This window comes from Poecile atricapillus, chromosome 11, assembly GCF_030490865.1.
Source record: "Poecile atricapillus isolate bPoeAtr1 chromosome 11, bPoeAtr1.hap1, whole genome shotgun sequence".
Classification (NCBI taxonomy): Eukaryota; Metazoa; Chordata; class Aves; order Passeriformes; family Paridae; genus Poecile; species Poecile atricapillus.
The window spans coordinates 20,118,218-20,142,645 of record NC_081259.1 but is presented as its reverse complement, the minus strand read 5'-3'; the positions used below and the strand labels follow the sequence as shown (position 1 = coordinate 20,142,645).

The following is a 24,428-nucleotide window of genomic DNA, read 5'->3' as shown; positions in this document are numbered from 1 at the left end:
GCCTTCAAGTGCCATGATTACCTGGCAAGCAGGAGCTGTAGCTGTTTCTTAATGCTACTGAAGTCCAGCAAAAGTGCCCACAGAACAGTCAGAGCTGCTGCAAGAAAAGCAATAAATTAATATTTTAACCTATTATATATATTATAATAAATTATTAATTTAGTTAGTTAATTAATAGTTTAACTTAGAACAGATTCAATCATAATGCTGAATTCCACTCGTTGCCTGGTATCTTTGCCCAAATTTCCTATGAGATGCAATGAAGCAGGAAAGATTTCCAAGTCTGTATTCACAAAGCCACAACTCTTCAGAGTTTAAAAGAATTAAAAACCAGAACATAACACGGAGAATGCAGTCTTGTTAAATCTAAATTTAGCTCTCAGCCAACACCAGGGGATGTTTGCATTTCTGTACGCTTTGCATTTCTCTACACTCAGACTTGTTTCACTGGGAATTTCCAGGGAAACAATTCTTGCTGTCTGCCCATCCTTCTCCCTTGACTGCCCTTCAGGCATTTTTGCAGCTTTTTGGTATTTTTGCAGCTTTCAAGTGGAAAAGTGATTTCTACAGCTCATGGCACAAGAAACTGAGCTTGTTGCACCTTGGAAAGCATCCTCCACACTGAAGCATTGCTGTGACCTTAGAGCCCCTGTGGTTCCCTCTGTCAATGTATGGAGGGGGTAAAAACTGGAAGCTTCTTCAAGGAAGGATCAACAGCTCAGCAGAAACAGACAATTTAATCTTATATTTTTAAATATTCTGGACTTGGAGGAGAGAAAAACAAAGGAGGCAGAAAGGTCGCCCAAACACCAGAAGTTTCTCATTACAGAATCTCCATTTTCCTGCTCCAGAATGAATCGAGGTAAAAGGAATTTTTGGAGCTGCTCAGCCAAAAGCTCCCGGCGGCAGAGCCAGTAGCAATCCTAGCTGGGTTACTCGGGGCTGCAGGTCGGTATTTTCCATTGGGGAGAAAATAATAATAAAAAAAAAATTCCCGTGTCCTGGAAAAACGGAATCATCAGAACTGCAACTCCCAGGTGGGGAAAGAGGGGCGAGGGGGCAACCTCGCTGCACTTCCCTGACCCCATAACAGGGCGGAATATCAGAAACCGAGGGCTGGCTGCAGATGGGAAACATCCTCCTCTCGCAGTCCCTGCGAGCCGGGGCGGGCAGGGGGGGATGCCCCCTCCCACCAGCTACCTCCACCTCCTCCACCTCCTCCACCTCCTTCTCCTCCTCCTCCTCCTCCTCCTCCTCCTCCTCCTCCTCCTCCTCCTCCTCCTCCTCCTCCTCCTCCTCCTCCTGCTCCGTCCGGCCCCGCAGCGCCGCTCCAGCTGAGACCCGGGGGCACCGGGGGACACCGGGACACCGCTGCCGCTGCCTAACGGGGGCACCGGGACACGTCTGGGGGCTCCAAGGAATCGAGGGCACTCGTGTCCCTTCTGGCGTGCAGGAAAGGGAGATAGATGGACTGGGGGTACGCGTGTCCTAGCCCCCCGTGCTCCGGGGGGAGCCGAAGGATTGAGGACGCTCAAACTCCGCGGTGTGGCTGTGTCGGAGGGACCGGGACAGGGCTGGGAGGGATGTCTGAGGGACCGGGACCGGGACCGGGCTGGGAGGGATGTCTGAGGGACCGGGACTGGGACCGGGCTGGGAGGGATGTCTGAGGGACCGGGACCGGGACCGGGACCGGGATGGGAGGGATGTCTGAGGGACCGGGACCGCTCGCGGTCCTGCCCGCCTGGGTGGGGCGGCTCCGCGGGACCGGGACCGGGACCCAGCGTGTTCGTGTTTGGTGTTTGGTGTGGGAGCTGCAGGACAGGGACCCAGCGTGTTCGTGTTTGGTGTTTGGTGTGGGAGCTGCAGGACAGGGACCCAGCGTGGCCCCCTCAGCCCCGCTCGGGGCCGCGGTTCCAGGGCCACGCTCGCTGTTCCCCGCGGGGGGATCTGTTGTCACTGCTGGAGGGGACAGAGCTGCTGCTCCTTCTCCTGCTGAGGGAAACTCTGGGCCGGGGCGGTGGCCGGGGGATGGAGGGGGTCGGGCAGAACCCACCGTGCCTCTCACAGCACGTCCTGGGGGATGGAGGGCTCTGGAGAGGTGTGGGACCGTGCGGGTCCTCACCTGCAGGGAGCGGTGGAGCCGAGCACACCCCGGCACAGAGCGAATCCCTGCGTGGGGACGGGACACCGGCACAGGCACAGAGCCCTCACACTCCTCCAGGGGACAGAGTCCCTGCTGTGCTCTGGGGCCCAGGGAGAAGCCGGGGACACCTCTCCTCCCCGAGTGCGGATTGCCCATGGATTGTGCGTGTGCACACTCTGGGATACTCTGCCATCCAAGGCTGGGGAAGTGTAGCCCGTTCTAAAAGCCCAGGACTGACTGGTGTGGGAGGGAAGGTAGCAGCCTCCAGGTGTGCCCCAGCAGATCTGGCAAGGGATAGAAATTAGCTGTGACTCAACGAGGACCATGGGGGTGAGGCTCCAGACTTCTGGAATGCCTTGGATCTGCCGTCCTCTGGGGGACCACACCTAGGTACTGCCATGGGGCTGATGCTCTCCCAGGATGCTGGTGTGTTCCACGATCCCGGGTGACCTGTGGCTCTGGGGAGAGCCCAGGAGACTCTTGGAAGATGAAGCCCTAACTTTAGGGGAGCCAGATCTGCTGGGATCAGGTGGAACAGGGGAGCCTTGCTCTGTGAGTTTGCTCTATCTGACAAATGGTTTTTGGAGGGGTGTGAAACTCCAGGCTTTGACAGGGCACAGGGATCCTCTCTGATGGGAGAACACAAGGCTGACAATATCACTAGATGCAGTGGGAGGGAATGAGTTTCCAAAGGTGGCACAGGGAATCTGTGGAAAAGCAGAGTCGGGAGGGCTCAGCATTACAATATTCCTGGAAAGCTTGACAGGGCTGTGGAAATAATTCACACTTGCCAAGCTTTCCCTCAGCAAGCTGCACCATGGGCTTCCAAGGTCAGTCTGCAAGGTCACCACAGTTACTGTGCCACATTGGCCATGATCCAGACTGGAAAACCTTCACTGTCTTGGATTGATAAGGCAATAAATAGATTTTAATTTCTGGGGCTAAGGAGACAAAGGGTTCACGAGAACTGGCATCTCATCTCATGGCTTGGGACAAGAGTAATTCCCGTACCTGAGGACAAGGAAGGTGTGCTCAGTGACAGAAGGAATTTTAAAACACTTGTTCTGCTGAAACTGTATGAGAAGACCCAGGGTGAAGGGGGAGACAATCTGTGCTGTGGCTGTGGTGATGTGCTTTGAGCCTTGGCTTTGCTCCGTGTCTCCTGAGCCGCTTCCTGTGGCACCTTCAGACCTCGCTCTGGATGGGGGTTCAGCTGTAGAATCTGAGTCAGGAGGAGATAAATCCAGCTGTGTTTCAGGGGTCTCCAGCTGTGTCTCTGGGGTCTCCAGCTGTGTCTCCATGGTCTCCAGCTGTGTCTCTGGGGTCTCCAGCTGTGTCTCCATGGTCTCCAGCTGTGTCTCCGGGGTCTCCAGCTGTGTCTCTGGGGTCTCCAGCTGTGTCTCCGGGGTCTCCAGCTGTGTCTCTGGGGTCTCCAGCTGTGTCTCCATGGTCTCCAGCTGTGTCTCTGGGGTCTCCAGCTGTGCCTCACTTTCACAGCACCGGAGGCCATGTGGACCTCTCCGCACGAGTCAGCTGCTGCTGCCGGTGCTCAGGGAAGGGGCTCTTTCCACAGGGGCAGCTTTCAGGAGAGTCCCAGTCCCGTGTGGTGATGGTGACAGTGCTCTGTCACTCCTGCCAGGGGTCACAGGCATCTCCATGTGTCACCATTAGCCAAACTTCCATGTTCTGTACGGAATGGGGCTCACAGAGCCTCCAGCTTCCAGCAGCTGCGCCAGGTAAATCTCACATCCACCAGAGCACGTTCAGCACAGGGCTGTGAGCTGAAAGGATGTGGGATGGAAGAGCTGTTGTGATGGTCAAGGAGCACAGAAATGTCACTTCTTGAGACACAACTTCTTTTCTAATGCAAAAGACCACGAGTACAGGAATCTCAGGCAGAAGAACTGACCACAGGTTGCATACTCTGCTCACAGCCTGGTGATGAGTGCTTAGATTCATGAATGTAATTAATGTAAGTGCAAATTATAATATTTAAGTCTCAGACAGCTTTGTTTTCCAAGCAGACAGTGCAACATGAACTCATGTTTTGCAGTTTTTACCATTGGGAGTTATAGGTGAAAAATCCCCACTGCAATTCTCAGTAAATCAAAAATAAAACCTACAGAGCTGCCGGTAATATGTAAGCCTTTCCAAATCCAGATTTTATTTGAGTTCTAATTAAAATAATGAAAAAAAATTAAAACCATTAATTTGGATGTGACAGAGCGGTGTAGGAAAAGCTGAAACCTGCACATTGCTGCATCTCTTGGCAGCGCAGCTCTCCTGAGGTAGTGCTGATCTTTGGATACACACTGAAACAGGGGCAAAGAGACAGATTTGGTGGAAAACCCTGTCTTGGAGTTCAATTCAGGTTTGGCATTTCTGTGCCTGGAAAGCCATTGGTAGGTGGAATTGTCACATTTGTGACTCTAAATCACTTCACAATTCAGAACCCTCACAATTTCAGAATCCCTCTCTTCTGCCAGGTGTTGCCTGGGATTTTAAATGTTCAACTCCCGGTGATGAAATCTGCTCTGGATCCAGGGCTTTTGTGGAAAGGGAGGTGGTAAAACATCATGAGAAAGGCTGGTCAGGAGGGATGGCCATCAGGTTAGCACAGAGAGGATCAAGTTGTCTTGTCTGCAGTACTCACACACTTTGGGATGTCTGTGTGCTAAGGCTTTTCCATTATATTCCCAGCTGCATTTGCTTGGATGGGTCAATGCAGGAAAAAATTTCAGCTTGAATGTGCCAGTTTCCGTAATGAAGGCTTTCTGTACCAGAGCAGACACAGCTAGATGAAGAGCTGTGAGTCTGTAAGGGGGATACACCAGCAGAAAGGTGTTCTCACGTCAGCTGACACATCCTGACAGGACTTTCCCCAGATCATGGGCTCTAACATGACTCCTGTCAACTTCCCAGAGCCCAGATCAGGAGACACTGCTGATGGGTGATGGCAGCAGCAAGGTTTTACCCAGCAGCACACAAGGAGCTGAGGTTTTGGTCTTTCCATGTTTCCAGCCTCTGGGAACAGCCCACCTCCAGCTCCCTCCTTCTCCTCTCCATTTGCAGGTTGCTGCCTCCAAAGACCCAGTGGCCAACGCAACCTGCAGCAGTGATGTTGAGTTTGGTTGTGGTTCTGCTGGGAATGTGGACCTTGGGGAGTAAGTGTGATTTTGGGGAAGGGAACCCCAGGGGAGATCCTGGGTAGCTGATGCCCCTCAGGGGAATTTCCTCTGACCCACAAGACATCATATCAGAGCAACCTGATCTGGTGGAAGGTGTCTCTGCCCATGGCAGGGTGAATGGAACTAGGTGATGGTTATGGTCCCTTCCAACACAAATTCTATCATTCTATGATGCAGTTTGTGAGGAGATAAGAAAAAATTGGAGCAAAGTGCAGGTTGAGAGGCTATCTGATGGCAGCTGAATAGACAGCTTGTAAGCTGAAACTGGAAGTCCTTGCTAGTATTAACAAAGTAAAAAGTAAAAGTAATAAAAATTAACATGAAGGAAATAAGGCAGGTGCTGATGCAAAAGTGCCAAGTCTTCCCTTGACTCACATGGACATTGTAGAAGCCAGAAGTAAAGAGAGGTTTCTGATCCAGTGAGAGAGAAGGAGAAAAGGAATGTCTTTTGGGATTAGACTGGTGGTGGTGGCCACAAATTGATCTGGGGACATCAGGATCACAAGCATGATTTTCTAATTTTAGCTATTGTCCCTCAAAAGGAGTGCAAAACTTGTCTAAAAAACTGCATATTTGGGAAGTTTCAGAAGAAATATGGGAACAGATCACAATGTAACTATAGTTCTCTAGCTGTGATGCCTGTTTCATGCCTTTTGCTGGCTGCTCATGAAGTGGGTCTTGTCTCTTCCAGGAGCCCAGGAGAGCATCTGGTGGGAGGTGCAGCGCTACGATGGCTGGTACAACAACCTGCTGCACCACAGCCACGGCTCCGTGGGTGAGTGCCCGGCCTCGGGCTGGGAACAGCGGGATGTGGCCAGGAGAGCTGCCCCTCGGGCATCTGACTTGCTTTGTGGCTGAGACAGAAACCTTTCTCTGACCTGAGCCTGAACCAGGCAGGTCAGTGGACAAAGGCACCTCCCGTGGCCCTCAGTGCTCCCTAAATGCACCTGAGAGCCATGTGGAGCTGTGTGGAGGGGCCAGACAGCCCTTGGCTGGGCAGTGCCACATTTTGCTGCTGCCCAGCACAATCTGCAGGTCATGCTGGATCAGCCCCAGAGCAAGGCTGTGCCTTCGTGAGATCACTCAGAATATCCAAGGCGAGGAGGACCCAGCTCTTTTCACCAGGTGTTTCTGTGATGTTCAGGGATCCCAGAGCTGCAAAAAATCATCTTTAGCCAAATGCATCTCAACCAGGATTCAGCTCAAGGCAGAAGAGTTCCTGATCCAGGCATGCTGACCTATTGATTTCCTGCCCTGCAGAGAGCTGATACCATGCACTGCTTGGTACTGGGAGAGGCATTTGGGATTTCCTTGTGCCATTGGTGAACTGTTTCCTTGTGCCTACAGACAGCCCATAGGCTCAGCTCTAGATGTCCCTGAGCCAGGGAGCAGGACAGACCAGGCAGGGTCTTATTCAAAACACTGAAGATTCTGAATCATCATTTCTGGCAGCCCAGGTTGGTCACTGCTCTGGTGACACACTGGCACAAGCTGCAGTGGAAGCTGCACAGCTTCCTCTCAGTCCAAAGGGCTCTTCCACAAGACAAGTGTGTTACCAGCCTTTGGTAACTTCAAAGCCTGACAGGAAAAAACAGCCCTGGCAGATCAGGTCTTCCTCTTCTATAGCAGACAGATCAGACCTTAACTTTTGGAAACCAACATATGGAAACTGAGCCACAAACTAAGGCAGGAATTCAGGCTTTCCCCCAGTTCTGGGGAGCTCCAGTAAGTGGAGCCCACCACACTGGTGACAAGCTTTTCAAAATCAGTGAGAAATGACCTCCTGCCTCTGGGCTTTTCAGTTTTGGGACCAGCAGTGAGTGCAAAATCAGGGTGTTTATCTCTCATCTTCACACTTGTCTCGCTGCCTCTCTGGCTGTTCCCTCTCCTATTCCCTGTGGTGCTGGCATTGCTGCCTGGGCATGTGGCCTCTGCAGTTCCTGGCATGTCCTTGCTGGGGCTCAAATCTTCCTCCCCCTTGGGAAGCTGCCTACTCTCCTACAGCCCCCCTGACCCACATTCCTGCCTCCCTGCATCTTTCACCCTTTCCCCTTTCCCGGGCTCCACTCTGGGCTCAGCTTCAGGGACCTCCTGCTCCCCCTGCTCCCAGTCAGGGAAGAAAAACTATTGGAACACCACCATTACCGTAGATCCCCTGGGGACCTACACTTTTGTAGGATTGCACAGTCAACATGGGACAGCTGCTTAGCATTGCTCCAGTTACCCACTGGAGCAGCACCCCAGACCCCCAGGAGGCAACAGGGATGGCACACAGACAAGACAACTGGAAGAGAAGAAGATGGAGGATAGAGGATCCCTCCTGGTTTTAAGAGTACTGATCAAAGTGTTGCAAGAGGTTTTGGGTGCTGACACCAAAACTCGCATGTTCTTGGCCACTCTAAGGACCTGTGCTATCCCCTCGCTGTCTCCTGGGACCCACATCCGTGCATCCCACTCCAGCCATGCCTCCCTCTGGGTGCCACAGAACCCATTCTGTCTTTTTTGGTGCTGCAGGAGCCAGGCTGCTGCGACTCCTGCCAGCCAACTACGCCGACGGTGTCTACCAGGCGCTGCAGGAGCCCCGTGTGCCCAACGCTCGCCAGCTGAGCCGGGCGGTGGCGCGGGGACCCTCGGGACTGCCCTCCAGAAGGAACACAACTGTGCTGGCTGTCTTCTTTGGTAAGACCTGGGGCCCCACACCGACTGGAAAACATGGTGGTTTGGGTGGAAAAATGTTGGTTTGTCTCACACACTCATGGGAGTGCTCCTCAGCCAGCCCTCCACAGCAGATCCACGTGGGGAGATCAGAGCCACAAAGCCTTGGCTACGGCTTTACCACAGCACTGTCCAGCTAGGAGAGCTCATGTGGATTTTTGGGGACCTTTGCTGGTTGTCCCAAGTACTGGTACTTGTCAGCTGGGAACTTTCTTTTTTCTTTTAGCAGTGGGGATGCCCCATTTCAAAAACACCAGAAAGATCCAGTAAGAGCCATGTTGGGCTGAACTGCTGCAAGCTGGAGCAGTTTTTTCTGTCTCCCAGGAGCTCAGTGGAGTCTTAGGTCTCCAGGCAGGGGGATGTTTGTCCCTGGAAAATCGTAGAACCCCAGAATGTTTGGGTTGGAAGGGACCTCAATGGTCATCTTGTTCCACTAGGCCAGGTTTCTTCAAGCCCTGTTCAACCTGGCCTGGGCCACCCTTGCTGCACATGATGGTCCCCTCAGCCTGCCTAGAGCTGCCCTCGCTGGGGTCCTGCTCCAGGTGCTGGCTGCAGTCCTGGCAGCTGCTGACCAGGGTTTGGTGTCAGGTTTCCATGTGCTCTTGGACATCATGGAGACAGAGAAACCCGGCTGCCCTGCTGAGTTCCTTAACATCTACATCCCACCTGGAGACCCGGTGTTTGACCCTGCCGGCACTGGAGATGTGGTGCTGCCCTTCCAGCGCAGCTGCTGGGCAGCAGGGACGGGGCAGAGTCCCAACAACCCCCGGGAACAGGTGGGTGTGCTTCCCTCTGCTCTCTGCCCCTCTGGCTAAGTTCTTCCTCACTCACCATCAGGGTCTGTAGCAACCAAGATAATTGGCAAAAATAAAATGAGAGCACTGCTATGCCCCTAAAAAGGTACATCTCTCAAGTGTTTGAGACAGTGAAACGAATCCAAAGTCAACTTCCAAGTTTTGCATTGAGCAACACTAGTGATTGCCCAAGATCAAAGCATTTCCTGGACAAAGAAAAGGTAATCAGGTCAGTTAATTATCTCACATTGTTTTAGGCACCAAGTCCTGTCTTTAATAGTGTATCACAAAATTGCAGTGCTCCTCTGAATTTCAGTCACTTTGGAAAATAAATCCAGGTTTTCCCCCAGTTTGTCTGGATTTTGTTGTTCTGCTTGTGCTCCGCAGGTTTCTTTCATGCTGGAGATCTTCCCAGCCAAAATCACTGAAGTGAAATACCCCCCTGAACCTTTCACATGACAAACCCTGAAGAGACTAGTTTAGAAAGACATGTTTTTATCAACATTTAAAAGCTTAAAAAACTCCGGCATGTTTTCAGAATAAAAAGTATGTTTCCATGCAAACGTTTGGCAGTGGAGATACTCATCATGCTGCCAGGACAGTGGGACTTTCTGCTGCGAGGTCAGAGGGGACAGCTCCGGTGTTCCCAGCTTCCCCAGAGATGGGTTATAAAACTCTTCCAGTCTACATGGGGACTCACAGACTCTGCTTCTGGGCATTGTCAAAATAATTGGGGGAAAAACAATCCCAGATGTGCTTTTGAAAAGCCTGTACCTGGTCTTTTCCTCTACCTGGCACTAATTCCTGAAGTTTGCACAGATTGTCTGTGCATTTATTTGCTTCCTGAGAGCTCTTGTTAAAATAGGGTAAAAGAAGACTGCTTTTCAAGAACAAAAGGGACAGACTTGGACTTTCCAGACCTCTCTTTTACACCTTTCCAGTGAAATCCTGGCAGCTGTTAATGCCTCTTCCCTGTGCCTGCCCTAGACCAACGGGATGACAGGCTGGCTGGACGGTAGCTCCATCTACGGTCCCTCACACTCCTGGAGCGATGCCCTGAGGAGTTTCCTGGGGGGACAGCTGGCAGCAGGGCCCAGCAGCAGCCTCCCGAGGCAGACAGATGGGAGGGTTCCCATGTGGAAGGCACTGGATCCGTCCACGGGACAGGGAGGTCTCCAAGGGATCTACGGTAATGGTGGCGTTCCAATAGTTTTTCTTCCCTGACTGGGAGCAGGGGGAGCAGGAGGTCCCTGGAGCTGAGCCCAGAGTGGAGCCCGGGAAAGGGGAAATGGTGAAAGATGCAGGGAGGCAGGAATGTGGGTCAGGGGGGCTGTAGGAGAGTAGGCAGCTTCCCAAGGGGGAGGAAGATTTGAGCCCCAGCAAGGACATGCCAGGAACTGCAGAGGCCACATGCCCAGGCAGCAGTGAGAGACCAACTCTGATCCCAGCTGCACTCCTCTGGGGAAAAGGGCTGCTGCTGACACAAACCCACTCAGATTGCTTTGAATTTCTCAGCTGCCCAACATTTGGTCCATGCTGGGGGCCTGGTGCTGCTTTTCACTTGCCCAGGTTGCCCAGGTTGCCCAGGTTGCCCAGGTTGCTGGTCTGCCTGGGGAGGAGGGAAGGGCGAGGCCACAAGGGGACCCTGGGCTGGATCAGCAGGGCTCAGTGTGCTCCCCCAGCCACAGGCAAAGCTAGACCCAGTGGTCACATCCCCCACTGATGGTCGTGGTGGCTCTTGCAGACCTGGGGAGTGCTTGGGGGAATGAGAACCCCTTCCTGCAGGCCGAGAGCATTGTCTGGTTTCGGTACCACAACCACCTAGCCACAGCACTGGCCCAGAAGCATCCTGCCTGGTCCGATGAGGATCTCTTCCAGCACACCCGCAAGAGGGTCATCGCCACTTTCCAGGTGAGGGATGGGGCTCCCCAGCTCTGCTGGGACTCCCAACACCTTGCACAGTCCTGGCCCTGACCCAGCTTCTGTTCCCCAGAGCATTGTTCTGTACGAGTGGCTGCCAACCCTGCTGGGCACACGGGTCCCGGAGTACCGAGGTGAGGGGGAGGCGGGCAATGGAGTGTTGGAACCAGGGGTAGGGGGGCCAGGGGAGCTTCTGGCTGGGGAGGGGGGAGGGACTTCGGCCCCTTTTCTCTCCAGCCTGGCTACTGCCCCACAGGTTACCAGCAGCACCTGGACCCCAGCCTCTCTCCAGAGTTCATGGCGGCTGCAGGGCAGTTCCTGGCCACCATGGTGCCTCCAGGTGTTTACAAGAGGTAGGAGCAGCCTGGTGGGACTAAGGGACTACAAGTGTGAGGGGAGGGGATGCCCAGGCTGGCTTGGTGACTGGCAGTGGTCTTTGTTGGGATGGTCTCTGTCCCTTCCCCTGTCCTGCCCTCGGCTGAGGCAGCCGAGCCCTGACAGCTCCAGGCAGCCCTGGCTCAGGGCTGTGGCTTCAATCCTTCTCTGTTCTTCCAGAGACACCAAGTGCCGGTTCCAGAACGTTTCTGTCTCAGGTGGCTCATTCCCAGCAGTGAGGCTCTGCAACAGCTACTGGAGCAGAGAGGTACAGGGGAGGGAGCACGGAGGTCCTGAGGATGTGGCAGGCTGGTCAGGGGGCTTCTTCCCTTGCTCTGTGCTATGGGGCATTCCACAGGGGTCTGTAAGGGAAATTGGCTGCACAGCATGACAGCCAGACAAGGGGTGAGAGATCCTCCCTGTCTAGCACCCCCAGACTTCGGCTGAGTCAGGCTCAGACCTCAAGGCCGACCTGATGTGGAGGAAATGAGCCTGGAAGAGGTCCCCGATTCCCCTAGGCCATGAAGTCAGCACCCCTGGGGGCACCAGTTCAGGGCTGTGGGGCTGCTTCCTGTCCTCCCTCATGCAAGAGGAAACACTTGCTCCTCCCATGCCTCTCAGAGCCCCACGCTGCAGCAGGCAGAAGATGTGGACAACCTCCTGCTGGGGATGAGCTCACAGGTAGCAGAGCGGGAGGACAACATTGTGGTGGAAGATCTCCAAGGTCTGTACAGCAGCTGTGCCCGAGGCTGTGCTGGGGCAGGGTGGGGAGGCAGGGCCATTGCCTCCTCCATCAGCACCCAGGCACACGCTGGAGCTTCAGCCTTTCCAATGGAGGTGCCGAGAGCTGCAGGACACATGAGGCATGTCCACCCACAGATTACTGGTACGGGCCCCTGAGGTACTCCCGCACCGACCACGTGGCCAGCTGGCTCCAGCGCGGGCGAGACCTTGGCCTGCCAACCTATAACCAAGTGCGGCAGCATTTTGGGTTGAAACCTCTCCAAAACTGGTCAAACTTTGCCCCACACCTGGAGCCACAGGTAACAGGGAACTGGTCTGGGCAAGGAATGTATGTGGGCCAAAGGATGATGGGACATTCCAGGCAGGAACTGAATTCTGCAGCATCACAGGAGGAGGGAGATGAGTGCATGTCCTGCCCTGGCTGATTTTCATGCCCACAGGGGGGTAACTGTGTAATTTTCATTCTTGCATTGGGGTAACTGCATAATTACATGGCATGAATAAACCATCCTGCCCCAGTGCTGCACTCCCCTGCCACCGGGCACTCTGCTCATCCTAGAGCTGAGATGCTCTGGGAGTGATGCCCAATTGCTCAAGTTCAAGCCATGAGCTCAAGGCTGTGTGAGGCTCAGCAACCTCCCAGCCCACAGATGGGTGTGATTCCTGGGAAATGCACACTCCTTACATCTCCTAAGGCTTGCCAACACTTTCCGATGCCCTGGCAGAATTCCCTGTGCTCACAGATGTGTGGTGGGGGTTTCTCACCAGGTCCTGCAGAAGGTCGCTGCCCTGTATGCCAACAACGTGGCTGGGCTGGAGATGCTCCCTGGAGGCATGCTGGAGGCTGAGGGCTCCCTCTTCTCTACCATCATCCTGGAACAGTTTGTGCGCCTGCGTGATGGCGACAGGTTTTGGTTCGAAAACACCAAGAATGGGTAATGGCTTTGTCCCTGGCTGGCAGCTGCTCTGCAAACCCCAGTAACACGTGAAAACTGAGGCTGGAGGAAAAAGCATCCTCCAGCTTCCTCAGTTCCCTCCTGTTGCTGGTCAGTGATTCCTGGTGCAACCACTCATCTCCACATCCCTTTCCTCAGGCTGTTCACAGAGAAGGAAATCAGGGAGATCCGTAACACCACCTTTCACAGCGTCCTGACCTCTGTCACCTCTGCCAAATCCACAGATCTCCAGCCCCACGTGTTTGTTTGGAGACAGGGTGAGTGCACCGTGCAATGGGAGGGCACGGGGAGGGAATGGCCCTAGCAAGGCAGCAAGGAAGACAGAGTCATCCCAGTGACACAGCTGGTGAGTAAATGACACAGGGAGCACATCAGGTTTGGGCTTTCTCAAGCCTCACACCTGCTATGACCCTAAACCAGCAAAATGGGCACAAAGTGCAAGGGTTGCTTGTGAGCAAGACGTTGATGCATGATGCAGATGTTGAAAGAGGGCTGAGGTGCAGGGATGACCCCAAGGGGAAAATGCACATTACTGTTTGGCATAATGCCTTTTCCTCTTGGAATCTTGCCACACTCTTCCCATTTACTGTAAGCATTTCATTCATTCTGGCAACATTCCAGACCTTGCAAGCTGCTCTTGTTCCCTTGGTGTGCCTTCCTTGTAACCACACCAGGAGGACTCCCTGGATTTGCAGCATCCAGATGAGCAGAGGCTCTGAGCCCCAGTTTGCTGTGGCCCAGGGTGCCTCTTGGTCAGCCCATCCCAACAGGAGAGGTGATGGTGCTGAACCTCCAGAGCTCTTGAGTCCAGTTCTGTGCTTGGTTTGCTGTGGCAGGCAAAGGTTGAGCCCAAACCCAAAGGCTGACATCCCCTAGATCTGGAGTTTAAATCAAGCACCCCAATTCTGCAGTGCTGGGTCACTCAGCCATGAACCCCATCAACATCTTGATGCAGAGGTTCCTGGGGGTGGTTCAGGTGAGCTGAGTATGAGGCCTGTGACACTCACAGCCTGTTTGCCCCTGCAGGGGACCCGTGCCCCCAGCCCCAGCAGCTGACAGCTCAACACCTGGCCAGCTGCACGCCCATGATGGTGCTGGACTACTTTGCAGGCAGTGGTGCAGGCTTCGGGATCATCATCGTTGTCCTCTGCTGCCTGCCCCTGGGTTTGTCACTCTGTTTCTTCTTCCTGTCAGTCTTCTCCTCCTCCTCCTCTCCACCAGAGAAAGGGGCTGAGTGCCCATGGACAAAGCACCTCCCAGCAGGAGCTGCTGAGTCCCGGTCACTATTGAGGTGCTTGAGCTGGCAGGGTCCTTGGGCCCCAGGAGGGAGCCAAAAGGGGAAAGGAGCTTTGTGATCTCTCATGCCTCCCTCTCCTGTGTGTCCCCAGTGACTCTGTTTGTGGCCTGGGTTGTTGCTGCTCTTCGCAAGAGAGATTTCAAGAAGCTGCAGGGGAAGCAGAGCACCATTGTGCACAGGGAGGTGTCTGGCAAGGCCACACACGGTAAGGTGGCACCATCAACCCTGCTGTGGCAGCTGGTGCTGCTGCTGCAGTCAGGGCACCCACTGAGGCAGGACTGGGCCTGGGGCTTATACCCACATGGGATGGAAGGAGGAGCTGTTTCCTCAGGAGCATAGTCAAGCAATGGAACAGGGAGCCCTGAGAACCTGGTAGCCCATCCTATCCTAGACCTGACCAGATAAAGCATTGAGCAGACTGATCTGTGGCTGGTCCTACTTTGGGCAGGAGGTTGGGCAAGATACCCTTACAACCTGAGTCCCTTCCAACCTGAGTCGTCCTAATTCCCGTAATTCCAATCCTCCCCAGATCACACCTTGCCTGAAGGAAACCTGTGTAGAGCAATTGCACCAGCAGTTCCAGGACAGGGACAGTATCTCCTTGCTCTGCATACTGGAAAAGTCCTGCCTCCCTGATCCATAGTCTGTACTCCTGCATCCGTGTGCTTGAGCTCTGCAGTTAGGAGACCATCACCATTCCTTTAAGATATGGCTAGTCATGAAATCACTCTCAAATGGCCTCTTGGTGAAGGAGGTTCTGAGATGAGTAGGAACCTTTCCATCTGAGTCCTGTGCTCTCTCCCACCAGCCATGGAGTGGCATGGGCCCAAGACAGACAACTCTCCTGTCTACATTCAGCTCCAAGATGACAAAGTGCTCAAAGTACTGGATAGCAGAGGGTCTGTGCTCCGGAGCATCAACCTGAAAGCCCACCAGAAAGTGGAGGTGATCCTCTCCAACAACAAAGGGAACAAAGCTCTGCTCCTGAAGAGCCCCAAGGAGTATGACCTGGTAAGTACCATGGGTTATGACACCTTCCCCTAGACCCTCCACGGCCCCCTGCACCACCCAGCTGGTGGCACTGGAAGCAGTGTAAGTCCTTGAAGGGAGGTTGTGGCCTCCTGAGAACCACTGGCTCCAGCAAATACCATGGAGCTGAGACTCTGATGGTTACAGCCAGTCTGTGGGTCCTTTGCAGGTGCTGCTCTTCAATGAGGAGGCTGAGAGGACCATCTTTGTTGGGAAGCTAGGAGACTACTTGAAGGAGAGCAGATTTGACCTGCATCTGTATGAGATGAAGGAGCAGAGCCTGATGAAACGGGCGGTCACCCAGCGGCAGAGAAAACAAATTCTGGAGACTTTTTTCAGGCACCTGTTTGCTCAGGTGTGTAGAGGTGTAGCAAGCCCTGATGTGTGGGGGAAGGTTTTCCTCTATTGATTAAGCAATGAACACTGGGGCTGGTGCTCTCTGTAAGAGCTGGTAAGCCACACACAAGGAAGCTGCCCATACTTCCAGGACCGAGGGATATTTTCCTTTGCAGAAGACAAAAGGGGATTTGCTGCAGTGATACAAATGTCTAAAGTGGCAAAAAGACTGTTGGGTGATGTAACAGGTCCCCAGAGTGGTCAGTTGCATGGAGTGTGAGAAGTCACATGGTGTAGGAGAGACGCGGGACTTTCTCCACAGTATCTGCCGTGAGTTTTGTGCCAGGGAGCCACCAATGTTTGTGCAATAGGTCAGAAAGAAAACACCAGCCTTCTGCTCTGCCATCACTCACAGCATTTCTTTTGTGGGACACAACCTGCAGGTGCTGGAAATCGACAGATCTGATGCTGGGGAGCTCAGATTTGAATCTCCACAGAAGGCAAAGGAGTCTCTTACGTGTGAGCTGAGCAGGGCTGAGTTTGCTGAAGCCCTGGGGCTCAAAGACCACTCCATGTTTGTGGATTCCATGTTCTCCCTGGCTGACAAAGATGGCAATGGCTACATCTCCTTCCGGGAGTTCCTGGACATCTTGGTGGTCTTCATGAAAGGTGGGATCTGGAGCTGGTTAATGCCTCCATCTGCTGCCCTAGGACTTGTTTCTAGGCTCTATCAGAGTGGAGGACAAGATTCACCCGGCAGGCCAACCTGATGTTGATGTAGATGCTGCTACAGATTAAAATTTCCTTCACTCAGGACAGCTTCAGCTTGGGATATGGGCATGACAACACGTAGTTGTGTTTTCTGGAAGACAAAGGGAGCTGTCTTCCACCACCACAGACATGTCTGCCCTTTCTCCTGAAGGGACTGTGCATCCTGCACTTGAGAGATGATAGCAAGTGTGTCTGATATCTGATTCCCCCTAAATGGTCACTGGAACAGTGGATTCATAGGTGGAGGTGTTGAATGCCAGATTCAACCAAAACAACTCCCAGAAAAATCATTGCTCTGCAAAAGCACACTCTGACCTTGAAAAATAATGCACAAGGAAGAATGTGTGTCTACCCAGTATTTCATCTTGCACTTGAGACAGTCAAGTGGAAGGGTGAGGCTTCACTGCTGCAGTGAAAACAACATATGAAATACTCAAAAACAACATATGAAAGCACCTTTGTTGATGAAAATAGGATCTTGTTCATACTTTGCCTCTTCCTCTCCCTACCAGGGTCCCCAGAGGAAAAGTCCAAGGTGATGTTCAGGATGTATGACATTGATGAGAATGGATTCCTCTCCAAGGAGGAGTTTCTGAGGATGCTGAGGTACTCTTCCTCCTCTCTCCTAATGTCTTCACAATGTTTATAGATGTGTTCAGAAGCAGGTCCCAGCCTCTGCTTCAGGCTGCATGAAGACCATGGACTCAACACTTGCAACCAAGAGTCTGTTTCTCCCATGAAGCTGCTCTGGGACTCTGGGACTCTGCTCTGTGTTGTTTGAGGGGTTCAGCTGGTGTTCCCATCTCGCCTCCTTGCTCCAGGTCCTTCATTGAGATCTCCAACAACTGCCTGTCAAGAGAGCAGGCGGAGCAGGTGACCGAGTCCATGTTCCGGGCCTCGGGGTTTCAGGACAGGGATGAGCTGACGTGGGAGAATTTCCACTACATGCTGCGGGACCACGACAGCGAGCTGCGGTTCACCCAGCTCTGTGTCAAAGGTCAGTGGGCATGAGCACTGGGACACCCCAGGTCCTGCAAGGCTGGAGGCAATGGGCAGCACCCAATAGGTAGCTCTCTAATGCTGGCCCATCAATCTCCCCACCTCATCTTCAGTACAGGGGCATCAGCTATTGCTTCGTGTATGACATGTTTGGGTCAGTTCAGAGCTTTTCCCTGCCCACAGGAGATTCCTGAACTTTGTCTTGCACCTCTGAATGGCTTCTGAATTGTCCTTTTGTCCCCTCAAAGGTGTCCCTGAGGTGTTCAAGCAAAACCTGCACAACTCTGCCTCCTTCATAAAAAAGAAAGAGCCCAGAGGGTAAGCTCCCTTCCTTAGTGTCACTGTTGCTATTCCTTCTCTTGCTGCCCTGGCCCACATCCATCCTTCATCCCAAGCCTTCCAACAAAGGCTCCCACACTGGGATGTTGGATGTTGGAACTCAAAGCGCTGGGGAATGGGTAGGAACTGCATGCTGGGCGCTGCAGTGGGGCTGCTGTCCTCCTCCCCAGGCACAGCCAGAAGGGAGGAATTCCCTCCTGCAGGGCCCTGCTGCATCCTCTGTGTGGAGATGGGAGTCCTGTGTTGCTCTTCACAGGGAGGGGTTATCTTGGGGTGAATCCAGACCATGTGACACTGAAGTTAATGCAGGCAGGGTTGTGGAAAAGAGCTGGACATGTTCCCAGCCAAGCCTGAGATGAGGAGTGGAGAAAAGGGGGAAATTTTGACAAGCACTTCTGGCAAATAGAGCTTTGGGCTAGACATAGCTCTATTTCCACAGAAACATCTCAGAGGAGAAGAAAGACCCAAATCTGGACACTGTGAGTCACTACATGGAGCAGAAAGGCCAAGAACTGAGGAAGAGACCGGGAAGAAAGTGAGTCTCCTCACTGGCTGTGCTTCTGAGGCTTGGGCTCATCCTCTTTGCTGTTTCTCATATCTCCGTGTCAGACTGGGTAGCCCTCCAGTCAAATGGTGCTGCTCCAAGGAGGCACTCATTGGCCAGGGAGCTACAGAAACAGCCCCATTTTGGCAGGACAGTGCCGTAGCTGGGTCTGGGTGATGTGCCTCTACAAAAAAAAAACCACCCAAACAAATGAAGTGGCCAACTCCAGAGGTTGGCATAGTGGTTTTTAGAGAGAAGTCTGGTCTGACAGTTCCTGCCTGCACTCCTCTGCTTCCTGGGCTGCTGCTGGTTCACCTGGGCTGCCTACAAGAGCTGCACGAGAGAATTTGGTCCTCCCTGCTGTGGCAGCAGCAAGTATTTATTCAAGGAAGCAGTTCAGCTGTTGTTATTGATGGCCAGAATAGCTTGGTTTGCCTTAATTGAACCAATTAAGGAAATGCCCCTTTTGTGGATAATTTTTGATGGTTGAATATTACTATGAAATTTTCTTTTGCAGTTCTCATCTACAATTTCATTTGTGAGTCGCTGCCTCTACATTTGCTAACTTCTGAAGGCATTGCAGGGCAGGCTGATCTAAGGTCACCCTCTGATGGTGTGCTCTTCAGGTCACCCCCGTCACTACTTTGAGAAGAAACCCAGACCTGGGCCCTGAGACATTCCTTGCCAGGGAAACCTGGTGGTGACCAGCACTCCTGTATTTGCCAGGGCAAACCAGTACCAGCTGCATCTGTACACAGAAGCACAACGGAGGAGATATGAGAGGAACAGAGTCCAGCAAAAGATCCAGGAGTTCAAGCGCTTTGTTGAGAATTACCGGCGCCATATTGTCTGTGTCATCCTCTTCTCTGCCATCACCACTGGCGTCTTTGCCGAGAGAGCCTACTGTGAGTAGCCTACTGTGAGTAGCCTACCGTGAGTAGCCTACCGTGAGTAGCCTACTGTGAGTAGCCTACCGTGAGTAGCCTACCGTGAGTAGCCTACTGTGAGTAGCTTACTCACTACTGTGAGTGCCCACCCAGCCTCACTGTGGGGGGCCTGGCCTTCATGCCTCAAAGCTGGTAGTTGCCTGGGGTGTGATAAAAACTTGCCCAGCACAACTTTGGGCAATGGTGTCAGTCCTCCCATGGACTGAGGGTCCCCAAAGGATCGCTGAGATTGGAAGATATCTCTGGAAGGGTCTGGTCCAATGCCCTTTTCCAAAGCTGAATGAGGCTGCTGAAAGTCTTATCTAGAGGAGATGTGAAGAGTTCCAAGGCTGGTGACTCCACCAGCCTGTGCTGGTTTTTGACCATCCTCCCTTTGGAGAGTTTCAAGGATTCAAACCTGAATTTTCTACAGTGAAACTCATGCTCTTGTCTCACATCCTTCCACTGTGCACTCCTGAGAAAGACTTGCTCTGTGCTCCCATGAAATGGCTGCAGACAGCCAGCTTCCCTGACCCATCTCCTCCTGCCTGAACAAGCCCATTTCCCTTACACAGACATCTCTATGATGTCCAGCTCCCACCCATCCTGGTGGTCTCCATTGGTCTCTTTCCAGTTTATGGATACCCCTTATATTGGATTCCCCAACTGAGGCCAAGGTGAAGATTCCCAGGGGAACGTTCTCCTCCCTGGATCTGCAAGGACGCCCTGTCACCCAGCAGTTCTGGGTCACTGTGCCCCTTTCCCCACACAAACCCATCCCTGTTTGTGGGGAGCCACACAGGTGGCTGTCCCCTTGTTGCAGGAAGGGTCATGACCCTCAGCACTGGGCACATGACAGCCGCTCCTCTCTCTCCCCAGACTACGCCTTTGCATCCCCCAGCACTGGAATTGCACAGACCACCTTCGTGGGGATCATCATCTCCCGGGGATCGGCTGCCTCCATCTCCTTCATGTACTCCTACATCCTGCTGACCATGTGCCGCAACCTCATCACCGTCCTGCGGGAGACCTTCCTCAATCACTACATCCCCTTCGATGCTGCCGTCGACTTCCACCGCTGGATTGCCATGGCAGCCCTGATTTTCTCAGGTGGGTGGGCTGCTGGGGACTGTGGGTGGGCAGGAGCAGGCAGAAGCTTAAAGACCTTGCAGAGACATAGATGCCTTGTGCTGCAGAAGAGGAGGAATCTCCGGGTCCCTGGGGACATCAGCAGAGTCTGACACATCTCTATCCACATCAAGTGATGCTTTTTTCTCCATGTTTTTGTCTCTTACAGTGCTCCACACTGCAGGTCACATAGTGAATGTCTACATCTTCTCAGTCACACCTCTCAGTGTGCTGTCCTGCCTCTTCTCCAACGTCTTCACAGATGATGGGTAGGTGGAATTTGAAGCAGAGTCCAGAAAGGGTGTCCTGGGCACGGGCAGAAATAAAAATGGAAACCATTCTTGTCTCTCTGTGGTGCAATCTCTTGTCCTTCTCCAGGTCACAGCTGCCACAGAAGTATTACTGGTGGTTCTTCCAGACTGTTCCAGGTGAGAACACCTAGCAGGCAGACCTGCACACCTGTGACCAGGATGGGCAGCCCTCTGCCCAGTCCAGTTAGTGCCCCTGTGGGGCTGCCCTGTTCTCTCCCACAGGGCCTCCCAACTCTTCTTCTCACAGGCATGACAGGAGTGCTGCTGCTCGTGGTCCTTGCTGTGATGTATGTGTTTGCCACCCACCACTTCCGGCACGTCAGCTTTCAGGGCTTTTGGATCACTCACCACCTCTACGTGCTGCTCTACATCCTGGTAAGGGATTTGGGACGGAAGGGAGGGATGGTGCCAACGTGCTGCAGGCCTCTAGGTCAAGTCAGTGCAGCTGATGAGATGGAATAGCTTGGGATAGTCCCAAGGGAGATGGTAGCCCCAGTCCTGGCTCCCCATTGCTGTTGAGCTGCAACAAAATCACCCCTGGGGTGATGATTCACCTCGCTAAAGCGTTCTGCTTCCTGCCCAGGTCATCATCCACGGCAGCTACGCACTGATCCAGCAGCCCCGTTTCTACATCTACTTCATCATCCCAGCTCTCATCTACAGTGCGGACAAGCTGCACAGCCTGAGCAGGAAGAAGGTGGAGATCAGTGTGGTGAAAGCTGAGCTCCTGCCCTCAGGTACCACAACATCCCTGGCCACACAGCACCAGCCCAGCCCAGGCTCCCCACATCAGGGGCTGTAGCGATGTGGAAACATCGACTCCTCGACATCTCCAACCTAATGGAGCCGCCTCCCCCATTTCCCCACAGGTGTCACCCACCTGCAGTTCCAGCGGCCACAGGACTTTGACTACAAGTCTGGGCAGTGGGTGCGCATCGCCTGCGTGGCCCTAGGCACCAGCGAGTACCACCCCTTCACGCTGACCTCGGCTCCGCACGACGACACACTGAGCCTGCACATCCGCGCCGTCGGGCCCTGGACTACCCGTCTGCGGGAACTCTACTCTCCCAAGAACCTGGCCCTCCTTGGCACACTGCCCAAGGTGAGCCCTGCACAGGATGTCACCCATGGGGACATCTGAGCCCAAGAGCCTCTCGGCAATGGGTTGTGCCAAGTCCAAGGCGCTTCTCCAGCCCTGAGGGTTTCCACGAGCTGGGCAAGCAGAGACTTCTGCTAACAACTGACTCCCTTCCAGCTGTACCTGGATGGGCCCTTTGGGGAGGGCCACCAGGAGTGGAACAAGTTTGAGGTGTCAGTGCTGGTGGGAGGAGGCATTGGGGTGACACCCTTCGCATCCATTCTCAAGGACCTGGTCTTCAAGTCATCGATAAACTCCAAGCTGCAGTGTAAGAAGGTAAGAGTATCTGAAAGACAAGCCCCCCTAAGAGGCTGGACTCGATGATCTCAGGGGTCTTTTCCAACCTAATTAATTCTGTGATTCTGAGATGCCTACTGCGGCTGCTGGCCTCTTTGGGGGTAAAATCCTCCGTGGAGTCCATGGGCATTCATAAAGATGATGGCCCCGCTCTGGGCCTCATTCCACTGTGCCACAGATCTACTTCATCTGGGTGACGCGCACACAGCGGCAGTTTGAGTGGCTGACTGACATCATCCGGGAGGTGGAAGAATCGGACAAGAACAACTTGGTTTCTGTGCACATCTACATCACACAGCTGGCCGAGAAGTTCGACCTGCGCACCACCATGCTGGTGAGCCTGCACATCCAACGGGAAGGATGCCAGGCCATGCCATGCCAGGCCATGCCAGGCCATGCTGGGCCATGCTGGGCCATGCCAGGCCGTGCTGGGCCGTGCTGGGCTGGGCCGGGCCAGGCCGTGCCGGGCCATGCCAGGCCATGCTGGGCCGTCTGACATGCACCAATGTCTCTTTCAGTACATCTGTGAGCGGCACTTCCAGAAGGTGCTGAACAAGAGCCTGTTCACAGGGCTGCGCTCCATCACCCACTTTGGGCGCCCTCCTTTCGTACCCTTTTTCAGCTCACTGCAGGAGGTGCACCCTGAGGTCAGTGTCTGGTTGGGGACAGGAGCAGGTGCACCCACTGGCCATTGTGGAGGACTGATCCCAAGGTCCTGGAGACCTCAGTGGCATTTGCACCAAGAACAGAGTGGATGGGGAATGAATCCCGTTTTCCCTCTGGAGCCAGGCGGAGCTGCAAGAGTCAGCAATGCCTGCCCTATACCAGCCAAACTCCTCCTGCTATTGCAGGACCCTGGCTGCAACCAGTGGCCAGAGCTGGGGGGCTCCCATCCCTCCTCCATGGCTCTGGCAGCTCCATGGGAATGTGACAACTTCCCCAAAAGCCTCTGGAGGCTGAGAACGACTGCTCAGCTAGCATCCATGGCCGAAGCTGTCAGAGAGCAAGCGATCAAGAGGGGCTGGACTGCAGGGAGACCTGGTGCTGCAGTCTGACCCCTTTGGCTCCCTCCTTCCCCAGGTGCAGAAGATCGGGGTGTTCAGCTGCGGCCCGCCCGGGATGACAAAGAGTGTGGAGCAGGCTTGCCGGCAGATGAACAAGAAGGACCAGACCTACTTTGCACATCACTATGAGAATTTCTGACCCTTCCTCACACTGTTCCACCCTCTGGCTGCAGCTGCATTTTTTCACCCCAGCACCTAGCAGCAACACTTCAAGCAGCCATGGTCCCGGGCTCCCACCCACCACCGTCCCCAGGTGAAAGCCATGCACAGCTGAACACTGCAGGAATACTGAGACTGCAGAGCAGAGAGTGGTGTGGTAGTAAAGCCTTGCCATCCTAGCACTGCATGGCTCCTGTGTGAACCCCTGAGCCCAGGACATCCTGCTACCATCCACACATCCCTGCAGCCCCACACCCAGGGTAACGCTGGTGTGTCCCAATCCAGAAAACTCACTCTGAGTTAATCCCAGCTCTGCCACCTTAATCACACAAGACAGAGCTTGTGCTCTGCTGAAGGACTCAGGGAATGTCTCTGACCAGCTTTGAGGAACAGCTTGGTGCCTGCACAATCTGAACTCACAGCACTTTGTTCCAAGACCCATGTGGTGAACAGATGGGGTGAGGAGCCAGCGAGCTCCCTGCTATCCCTCTCCTTGAAACAGCTTTCCTCACATACTCTTCAGTGTCGGCTTTTGCCTTCCTTGGGTTTGCATAGGGCCTTAGCTGGGTTTGCATTGGCTTCTTCCAGCAGTGTCATAGTCCTTTGACCAGGGATCAGTAGTGCTTGTTTAAGTAATGCCTGGCTTTGCATCACTGCTGCTTTTGCAGGCTGTGGTTAAGCTCAAATAAAGCTGACTGAAGTCTTAAAACACTTTCTTGGCTCCTGCAGTTGGATCTTGGTCACCTGGAGACTTGTAAAATACTTGTGGCATCATGCTGGCCTTGCTCCTGGCACAGAGCATTAACTCCAGCCCACTGGAAAATGGGCTAAGTTGGAGTTTCCCCTGCACTGGTGAGATATGTGGAGTGGGGAGTGGGGGATTACAGGCAGAGCCCCACTGATTATGTCCACCAGACCTATCACCCCAGCAATCCCCCTGCAGTGTCAATGCCCCCAGAAAGACTTGATGAGGGAGCAGATCAGACAAGGAGCCCAAGCAGGCTGAGCTGTGGGAATGACTCCAGCCCTCAGGATGCTAAACGGCCCCCAAAGGCTACAGAGGGCAGATTTCCATTTCCCACTAAGAACAATCTTGCAATGGCCACTGGTCTTCCAGCCATGCCAGTGGGGATCCACACAGGACAGGAGCTGGGATGGCCAGTGAATCCCCAGCCGTGCCAACAGGCTTCCTCCCAGCATGGGAATGTGCTGAGCACAGATTTTGACTGCTTCTTCCAGCTACAGAAAGTTCCCC

At 53.7% G+C, this 24,428-nt stretch overlaps 1 protein-coding gene across 1 annotated transcript; it reads left to right on the top strand.

The window, feature by feature from the left end:
- The first annotated feature begins 1,350 nt into the window (after nucleotides 1-1,350).
- DUOX2 (dual oxidase 2) lies at nucleotides 1,351-23,858 on the top strand. Its single transcript, XM_058847226.1, has 34 exons — nucleotides 1,351-1,477; nucleotides 5,216-5,307; nucleotides 6,023-6,106; nucleotides 7,846-8,010; nucleotides 8,635-8,822; nucleotides 9,828-10,029; nucleotides 10,585-10,751; nucleotides 10,834-10,894; nucleotides 11,017-11,113; nucleotides 11,316-11,403; nucleotides 11,757-11,859; nucleotides 12,015-12,178; nucleotides 12,648-12,814; nucleotides 12,974-13,092; nucleotides 13,862-13,999; nucleotides 14,224-14,337; nucleotides 14,941-15,143; nucleotides 15,331-15,516; nucleotides 15,941-16,166; nucleotides 16,781-16,874; nucleotides 17,090-17,265; nucleotides 17,516-17,585; nucleotides 18,046-18,141; nucleotides 18,877-19,055; nucleotides 19,956-20,186; nucleotides 20,374-20,473; nucleotides 20,583-20,632; nucleotides 20,763-20,890; nucleotides 21,099-21,252; nucleotides 21,385-21,617; nucleotides 21,771-21,929; nucleotides 22,129-22,284; nucleotides 22,469-22,597; nucleotides 23,031-23,858. The coding sequence occupies exons 1-34, from the start codon at nucleotides 1,467-1,469 to the stop codon at nucleotides 23,151-23,153; spliced, it is 4,653 nt and encodes a 1,550-aa protein (XP_058703209.1). The 5' UTR covers nucleotides 1,351-1,466; the 3' UTR covers nucleotides 23,154-23,858.
- The last annotated feature ends 570 nt before the right edge of the window (nucleotides 23,859-24,428 follow it).